Genomic DNA, 9,593 nt, shown 5'->3' on the forward strand with positions numbered 1-9,593 from the left:
GCAGTTTTAAGTTACTTCCGCAGTGGTTGCACTTTTCCGAACCGGATGCTCTGTCCATCAATATATATACGGTCTATGGTGCAGACCTGCACATGACCGAGCGCCTCTGTCTCTGTGTTTAGGGGGATATGGGTGGCCAACGGACACTGCAGAGGAAATGGACGTCGTTCCTGAAAGCTCGTCTGGATTGTTCACTCCCTGAACCCAGCCTGCCCCTCATTGTCCAGGATGTCTTCCTGCTGAAAGACGAGGACTGGAGGAAGAGCGTCTTCTACGCTGTCTTCACTCCGCAGTCGTAAGTACTTACAAATCGTGTAGTTTTATGGCTTAGGGCAGGTGTTGATGTGCATCAAGGTAGGAAGTATGCTAATGAAAAAGGTATCTATATTCACATGAATATTGGTCAGAATAAATTTGTCATTTGTCTGATACAGAATGTTAATATAAGTTAATATTTATTTTTTTGACAGTTTGCTTGAATAAAGGTGTTTGATCTGATGTTTCCAGGAGCTTGTCCCAGGTCTCAGCAGTATGTGCATATAGTGTGTCGGCCACTCGAGATATTTTTAATGAGGGCAAGTTTAAGACACCCGTTGCTGTGGAGACATCTCACGTCAAGTGGGTGATGTACACTGGTGAGGTGCCAGTCCCCAGACCAGGAGCCGTGAGTCTAAAGACTGTTTGTTGCAGCCAGAAGTGCTTCTGGATATTAAAGCGTACAAACAGATCTGAAGAACCCATAATTCTGAATTGATGTTTTGTATTTCAGTGCATCAATAGTTTGGCACGTGAAATGGGGATGAATCGCTCGCTGGACCTTCCAGACAAAACCCTTCAGTTCATTAGGGACCGCCCCCTTATGGACGAGGCTGTTCGCCCGCTGACAGGAGGGCCGCTTCTGCTCAAGACGGGAGCTTTGCTGACTCGGATTGTCGTGGACAACGTGTTGGCGCTGGACAGACAGAGATATGTTGTCATGTTCATTGGCACAGGTAAACTATGGGCCGGGATCTGTAACAAAATAGGTGTAATTTTACAATGATGAACGCTGACCTAATCTGATGTTGGTGCTATAATAAGCCTCATTCTTAGCTTAGTTTTCTGTTTATTTGTTCTGGTTGATTGACCTTAAACCCCCTGAAAACTTCAAAAAATCTCTGTAATATAAAATGTTTTGTCATACTTATTTGTCAGATTAGTACTGTGTAGTTTGTTCCAATTTAACAACGTATACCCTGGTCATCCAGAGTTCTTTGTATTTGCTTAGCGAGTTACTCTGGTATTGAGTAATACTCATCAACTATGTACTTTTATCTGGGCTGCACCAATCACATCAGTGTATCTGACAAAGGCGGGCCAGAGGCGGGCTAAACAGATGACGACAGTTTAATCTACCAGCTCTGGATATGTCACCCCGTGTGTTGTTGTGATTGGTTGTAGTGTTATCTAATTACATGTAGTGAGATTTTCAAATGCACGCTTGGTGCAGCCCATCAAGATGGGCAACTTTCATTACTAGATGCCAGACCTTTTAACCCTTTTGGATTTGGGTCTGGATTTCCAGGCTAGACAACGTAAGCAAGCAACCCCTGTTATCTTGTTTTTATTCAAACTCTGATTGCATATCACCTTTTTCCAGCTAAGCCCCGCCTACTTTAAACAAGTCTTAAAAGCAAAAACATGAAATACATGTAAAAAAAAAAAAAATGTTCAGACTTGGATCGAAAATCTGATTGAGAAAATGTCTTTTTAATTTTTATGGGATGCTTTTAAAGCCACCACAACATCTGTTTAATGTAGACACACACTTTGTGTAATGTGCCTATCATGTGGGTATTATATGGTCCTTTTTTGTCTCCTGATAGAAAACGGTTATGTACAGAAGGCTGTCAACTACGCTGGAGAGATGTTCATCATTGAGGAAATTCAACTGTATGAAATCCCAGTTCCTATTAGCATCCTGCGCCTCTCATCCAGCAAGGTGACTCTTAACAGGTTCAATACAGTGGCAATACGGTTTGTTAGCTCAACATCATCATAGGTTATGGTCATTTACTGATGTTTTTCTTGGCAAATATTGTACAGTAAGCTTTATTTTGAATTTATATCTCATTTTAAATATGTTGTCACTATATTGCTTCTGACAGACAGTAGAGGCTTCAGTGGTAATAAAGATGAACTGTGTGTGTGGGTGTGCCTGTGTGTGTAAACATAGGGCCAACTGTATGCGGGATCAGAGTTCGGTGCTGTCCAGATGCCGGTCAGTAACTGCAGCCGCTACCACACTTGTGTGGACTGCATCCTGGCAAGGGATCCTTACTGTGCCTGGGACTTCAACACCCAGCAGTGCTCCTCAGTCTACAGCTTATCACCCCCCTCAAGTAATGCACTACAGAGTCTGAAGGAGGGAAACGTCTCACAATGTCCCAAGCCAGGTACATTTACAACAAACCTCTTCCTAGCCCAGTCTTATTCATTAGTATGCAGGGAGACCAACCAAATGTGTGTCTGTGGTTTGTGTTTAGATCCGGTAGCAGCTGTGGACTTTACCCTAGTTCCAGACAACAATATTCAGCTGCCTTGCCAGCTCCACTCCAATTTGGCACAGGTCCTGTGGCGATTCTCTGGCCAAACACTTCACTCCAACAATAAATACTACATCTACAGCGGGGCCCTCCTCATCCTGAGTGCCTCTGAATTGGACGCTGGCCTGTACACCTGTGACTCAGTAGAGCTGATCAACGGCAGAGCATACAACCGGACTGTGGCGGTTTATCAATTACAGCTCTACTCTGGCACAGGAGAGGGGGACTACACTACTCCTGGCAATCAGGTGACAAATTCCTCAAACTCTGTTCACAGTCTGACTACAGCTACACCGGGGCTGGTACATCCGCCAAACCTGGTCAGCGAGGACCCGTTGTCCCCCGAGACCCAAAGCAACACTAGCAGGGTAACTCGTTTGGAGGTGGCGGTGGCTCTGCTGTCGCTGCTTTGTCTCTCCCTGATAGGGGTATTATTTTGGGTGTGGCTTCAGAGACGCTGGGAATGCTTCAAGTTTGGGAAACGCCCCAGTGAAAGCGAGCGGAAAAGGCAGTCAGCTGAATACATGCATATCCCCAAAAGAACTTCAGAGATTAAGCTCCTGGGGCCTGAGTGTGGAAGACCTTGCAGAGCCAATAATAATCACTCTGCTGTTGACTTCAAAGGGAACGGGGAGCACCACTTCACACCTATGGCCACCATTTCAAATCTGGACGGGCTGGGATACATAAATGATGAGTCAGAGATTTGACTCTGCTGAGGTATAGAATTCAGCCAAAGGCTGACAACAGTGCACTAATTATCTTCCTATAGATGTGCTGCCGTAAAACACATTTCACATTGTAAATTCTTCATGTTTTTTCTTTCCAATATCCTCCACTGTCTTGTCATTTCTGTTCTCTGACTGGGCAGCGGATGATGAGACTTAACTTGCTGGTGGAATTTCACTACTGGAAATGGTTAAAATGTCATTTTATATATGTATTTTTTGTACAATGATAAATTGTGAATACACACTGTAATATATTGTGTACATGTAAGAGCTTTTATATACATATAGAACTTTTCTTGTCAACTACTATTTATTATGCACAATGTTTTTAATCAATAAAGCTTGTAAATAAGATCTTGTTAATAGTGTCAGCAAGTCAACAAGTAGCCCAAACTTTGAGCTCTAATTATCTGGCAGTTTCATTTTATGGACTGTTTTATTTAAGACAACATTCATCAGCCAGAGAGCATATTGGCCAGTCTTTGGCTGTGGCGTTAATGATTGACTCTTTGCGGACGGATGTCCACCAACTTCCCCTTTCTTTGTGTTGGAATTCTAAACTCCGGTGGAATTACTGCTCCTCAGATCTCTGCAGGGTAAACCCAGATAGCTAGCCAGACTATCTGTCCAATCTGAGTTTTCTGTTGCACGACTAAAACAACCTTTTGAACGTACACATGTTCCACCAAAACAAATTCCTTCCCGAGGCTATTTTGCAGAGGCACAGTGGCTCCGTGCTTTGCTTAGCGCCGCCGAAGACGATTGTGATTGTTCACGTTTTTCTCCCATCCTGGAATGCTGTTCCTGCTGCTAGCCGGACCCTCCTGTACAGCGCTGTGGAGGAAGGTCCGGCAAAGCGAGACGGAAAGATCGATCAATAGCCTACTGCTTGTTTCTTTTTTTTTTTCAAAGATTATTTTTTTTGGGCATTTTAGGCCTTTAATGGACAGGACAGCTGAAGTTGTGAAAGGGGAGAGAGGGGGAGTGACATGCAGCAAAGGGCCACAGGCTGGATTCGAACCCGGCCGGCTGCGTCGAGGAGTAAACTTCTATACATGGGCACCCGCTCTACCAACTGAGCTATCTGGGTGCCCCTACTGCTTATTTCTGCTGTTAAAAAATGGACCACATTTATCTTTGCGTTTAAGGTGTGAGGAGTGAACTCCACACCTCTACATTCCATAACAAAAACATGGGAGTATTTCACTCCAGTAAATGATATATATCATCACTGAGAGGGAACTAGTATGTCATTGGAATGTAGATGTGTGGGTGTTGGTGAATTCACTTCTTGCATCAGAGACGGCACAGATAATAATTTTGTTTTTTGGGGTCAACTTTTTGAAAACTGCAGCCCTTGTTGGTTATTTAAAAACAACTTTAATGGGAGTTTGACACGTGTCTAGCTGTCAGATTACCTTCTCTTTAACACAGCTGAGCAGTGAATGTGTAAGCGATGCTGGGAGTTCACCTGGCACGCTTGCTTTCTTGACGTTTCCAATGGACACTCCTGGGTCGCGTGACGGGATGATGTCAACAGAAAGACACACTGACTCCAGTTACCTCAGAAGTGTTTGTTTTTGTCAAAAACGTCTGAGACCAAACTAAATTACAGGAATGTAGCCTGAATCTGCTGTTTGTCACAATCTGTCATTAACTGTGCTCAGAGTAGCTTTGTTTTAGCGCTAACAAGTACTTTAGAAATGAGAGGGTTAAAGTGGGTTTCCGCTCAATTATTCAGCAGTTTATAAGGAAGAAGTTATATATTGATCTTATCAGGTGATAAATTAATAGAATATTGCAGAGGCAGAAAAAAGGGTTTTCATGCCTAGGCATGCATATGCACGCACACACACACGCACACACACACACACAGAAACACACACACACACACATACACAGAGACTGTGGAATTAAGTCAAACTACTTTCCAATGATGTTTTTTGGTTTCTTTACTCTAAAAAAGAAGCCAGTAAGCTTCCACTTGGTCGTTAAAGTTTTAGGATTTATTTTTTATTTTTATCTGCCCTCTCTCCCGTTCATTTGCCCTTATTTTCCTCCTGAGATTTAAAGAGCTCTCACTTTTGGTTCAGGCTGTCTGGTACGTTACCGCTGACAGGCTTCTTTATCGCGAACGCAGTTTCTTTGAACAGTTCTGACTTACTTTTCTGAGTAAATCAATTCGACAGCAGCATCTCTTTTCCAGTGTAAGGGATTTTACACTAAGGACATGAGATACAGTAAAAGAAACGCATCAAAAGTAAGTCCCAAAGTGCAATACCAGATCACACATGGGCCAAGAGGTGCACACAGCCGCCCAGCAGCTGGTTGAAGGTGAAGCCTGTATTTCAGATCGGTTATTTTTGATTAATCGATTTAGTTGTGTGAAAAATGTTGATCGGTCTATGAATGTATTTTGTCCACAACTGAAATATGTTCCATTTACTGTCATTAAGGAGTAAACATTTAAGCAGCTGGAAACACAGAATTACTTTTTTTGTTCATAAAAAATTACTCAGATTATCAAAATAATTAGCGAGTTAACAGTTAACTAATCGATGAATCTGTGCAGCGCTACTATATTTTGTATATTTGATTTAAAAGAGTTTGAACAACTTTAGGATAAGAGTTGTCTAATGCCATAGAGAATATTTAACTTCTAACAGATTGTTTGGGAGTAAATTTAACCCTTAACCATGTTACCGTCGGGCCGTGAAACCGGATGTGCTACACGACTGGATAGAACGGACAGTTATAAGCTGCTATGTTCCAATCTTTTTTGGCCGTTTCTCAGATTATCATCACAAATTCCAACCATTAAACTATATCTTACATTAAGATAGGACAGACAAGATTTTGGGAATACTATTTATTGAAATGTTGCAATATTTGAAGGTTACTTTAACATATCCATTTTATCTGGTCACTTATCAAATAACACAAAAATTGAAATAGGCCTACTAGTTTTGGCAGTTGGCCATGAAGGACACTTTTGTAAACAGAAAATGAATCAAACAGCCAGGCACCTTTTACTGCCGCTCGGTGCTTGTATACTTAATTTACACTTTTTGGATCATTAAGCCAAAATTGAAAAGTCACATTCAATGGGATTAATAGGATTCTTTCCCAATGTTTGTTGGGATGACAGTGAATTAGTCCACACTTTGAATATCAGTCATTTAAAAACACAGTGACTACTCTTCAATGCAATTTTCACTTCACCAATGAGCCATTTGCAGGTATTCTTTCAGTCAGCCAGTTGAGTTGTTTTGATTAGTTACTTGAGGTCAGTTCATTTGAAATAAGAGAATCCGGTTTAGTCCCACTCCCATGATAGGCTGCATGCAAGCACACTGCAGTCAAACACAAAAATTCAGTATATCTGTGGGAAAGTAAAAAGGACTAAAACATTGACAAGAGCAGATAAGGTTCTTTCATGGCTGGGCGCAGAACACAAAAGCAAACAGTGTAGCTTTGGAACTACAGAAACTGAGTACATCACAATACTTTGGGTGTGACTTTTTCAGTTTCAAAATAATGGAAAGAGGATGAAGGGTTTTTGGCACATCAGTGCTCACAGAGGAGGAGTACGCAGAAACTTGTAAATGTTTCCACATGTTGCTTCACTGAAGCATAAGTCCAGTTTAACAAAAAAAAAAACATTTGTTAAGGCTAAAGTCAAGCAAGGTATTTTTCTCATACAAAATCTGCAAGTAGTATTAAGGCGTATTTCAAGAAAGCACAGCCAAAGCAGCAAAGCACGGAGATTCCAAGCACAGCGTATCAAAAATAAACAATTCCTAACAGAAAACACCTCATACACAGAAAAGACTTACACCAGATAAAAATCGGGCATTTTGCAGACGTTCTCTTGTTGCAGAAGAAAAAACAAACAAACCGGTTCTTCAGTACACTACGGTTTCTAGCAAGAGGAACATAAAACTATCCATAAGGCACACATTCTGCTATCCTGAAACAGTTCACTCTCTTCGCGTTTCCAATTGCATAGTCGCAAAACTTAAGAGCATCAAAATTGTAGTTCTCTCTCTTATGCAGTTTGATAAACTATATGTAAACAAATGTTGAAATGGAATGGCATAGTGTGAAGATAACCCTCTACTACAAGTGTAGTAACCTTTTTTCAAATAGCAATCCTATCCTCTCATTAAAAAAACATGTCTATGCATTTTGTGATGTGAGGGAGAGATGATGTTCTTTTGAAGTGTGTTCTTGTACACCAAAGGAACGACCAGCTATCTGTCTCCATCTAGAGGCGACTCTGCGCTATCACCAGTGACTGTTGTCGGGATAGCTGGGCACTGCGGCCGGGTACTGGGGCAAGCTCGGGCCTTGGGCTGTCTGAGCAACAGTGTTGAACCCTGCTTCCCTCACTGGTGCGCTCTTCCACAAACCAGTGCTCCACTCTTCCTGAGCACGCTCCAAACTACCGCCGCCACCGCGGTACATTCTGTGCACCTGCCACAGGAAAGAAAGGTGGGAGAAAAAAAGAAGTTTGTGATATGTATTTGTGTCTGTTTTCAAGCATTGGGTGTAGGTTCATATACACGAGGGCTCAAATCTAAAGGCAAGTGTGTGTTTTTAGCGTGTGGGTTCACTCACCTTAATGAGAACCAGTGCCATTAAAGCAGTCACCACAGTGAAGAGTAGAGTTGTGATAAGCATCACTATAGCGGAGCCCACATTCGTGCTGAAAAACATCACTGTTGCAATCCAGCCACTTTGATGTATTGGTGAGATGGAGTTGTACGGGTTAGTGTATCATACAGTATGCAATTAGCAGAGTGGATTCACTACAAAACATTTACAAGTTACTAATCAGCCATGAAGCAGTGAGGAAACAGATGCAGGGGCCAACAGCCTACTGTGATGATCAGCGTCAATTTAAATTTAGATCATATTAGATCGTATTATTAATAGTGTTATTATCACAAGCAGCTGTTCACTTATTGGATACAAATAAATTGCTTGGTTTAAGAAAAACAGTTTGTGTTTAAAACAGTTTTCACATCTTTAAAAGAAAGAATAATGTGGCATTCTGGCTGTACAGATTTTATAATGTACTCAAAAAGTATGAGAAATACCCTCTACATATCCCCAAACTATATATAATATGAATAAATATATATTCTAAAATATCCAAAATAACTATTAAAAATATTAATTCTGAATTAAGGTCAGCCTGTTTATACAAATGTGAATAAGCTTTTAGAACTGTTTAAAAAACATCACATCAAAAACTATTTGTGTTGTGTGACACGATCAAAATCCACAGAATTCAGAAACCTCAGTGTTTATGGAGTTAAGTTTTTCTACAACTCAAATGTACCTCCGTTCAGACAAAATAAAAATCTATATTAGATTTACCATACCTAAAGAATGCCTCACCAGATTATGGCTAAAAGCTTTCCTCCCCCATTTACATTTATTATTAATAATAATACATTTGTACTGCACTTTACATTACAGCAATCTCCAAGTGATACAGAGAATATAATACTGCCACATTTAACTAAAGGCTCATGGTACTGCCAACGCCAAGTCAGAAACAGACTGTAACTAGCAATTAAAAGAAACAAAAATGTAAAAAGCTGCAAATAGTGTATGACTACTCGATTCATCATGAGTGAAAATGCAAGTCTGATAGAAAACACCATTTTCCAGCAGCCTTGATCATTTAACAAAAACCCTTATAGCCCACTCACAGGTAAAAATAAGACTGGCAGTTGACATGTGCACAGTCTTCAAAGCAGTTTTGGTTTAACTCACCATGTTCCCCAACCAGAGATGCCTATAGTCTGGATGAGGGCCAAGACACACTGAAGGAAGAAGATGAAGAAGAAGGCCATGAAGTTGAATGAGCTGTCAGCCCTATAAAAAAACACGCAAGAAAGAGAAAACAAAGGGATGAGACAGTAGAACACAAACAGGCCAAGAGTTTCTTTATTTTTGTTCCAATTCTACTTCCGCCTACTAGTTGTCAACATGTAGCTACCATGTTGCTCTTTAATACCACATAGAACACAACTTAGAACTTCTTTCATAATCATACTGTCCAAGATACAATGGAGTGAAAAAGTGTTTGCCCCCTTCCTCATTTCCTGTTCCTTTGCATGTTTGTCACACTTCAGTGTTTCGGAACATCAAACCAATTTAATCAATAGTCTAGGACAACACAAGTAAAACACAAAATGCAATTTGTAAATGAAGGTGTTTATTATTAAAGGTGAAAAAAAATCCAAACCATCATGGCCCTGTG

The 9,593-nt window shown here is 40.9% G+C and overlaps 2 protein-coding genes across 2 annotated transcripts in view; one reads left to right on the forward strand and one right to left on the reverse strand.

Moving 5' to 3' along the window:
• Positions 1 to 3,913, forward strand: part of si:ch211-129c21.1 (uncharacterized protein LOC563087 homolog) — a 21,769-nt gene extending 17,856 nt beyond the window's left edge. The window contains exons 9-14 of the mRNA XM_034881509.1: positions 123 to 295; positions 508 to 664; positions 770 to 992; positions 1,866 to 1,981; positions 2,216 to 2,435; positions 2,526 to 3,913. Coding sequence (XP_034737400.1) covers positions 123 to 295; positions 508 to 664; positions 770 to 992; positions 1,866 to 1,981; positions 2,216 to 2,435; positions 2,526 to 3,295 — 1,659 coding nt within the window. The 3' untranslated portion in view covers positions 3,296 to 3,913. The remainder of the gene's footprint in view (positions 1 to 122; positions 296 to 507; positions 665 to 769; positions 993 to 1,865; positions 1,982 to 2,215; positions 2,436 to 2,525) is intronic.
• A 3,359-nt stretch (positions 3,914 to 7,272) lies between these two features.
• Positions 7,273 to 9,593, reverse strand: part of scamp4 (secretory carrier membrane protein 4) — a 6,679-nt gene continuing 4,358 nt past the window's right edge. The window contains exons 5-7 of the mRNA XM_034881510.1: positions 9,104 to 9,205; positions 7,937 to 8,054; positions 7,273 to 7,792 (exon numbers count right to left, since the gene is read on the reverse strand). Coding sequence (XP_034737401.1) covers positions 7,604 to 7,792; positions 7,937 to 8,054; positions 9,104 to 9,205 — 409 coding nt within the window. The 3' untranslated portion in view covers positions 7,273 to 7,603. The remainder of the gene's footprint in view (positions 7,793 to 7,936; positions 8,055 to 9,103; positions 9,206 to 9,593) is intronic.

Source organism: Etheostoma cragini, chromosome 9, assembly GCF_013103735.1.
Source record: "Etheostoma cragini isolate CJK2018 chromosome 9, CSU_Ecrag_1.0, whole genome shotgun sequence".
NCBI lineage: Eukaryota > Metazoa > Chordata > Actinopteri > Perciformes > Percidae > Etheostoma > Etheostoma cragini.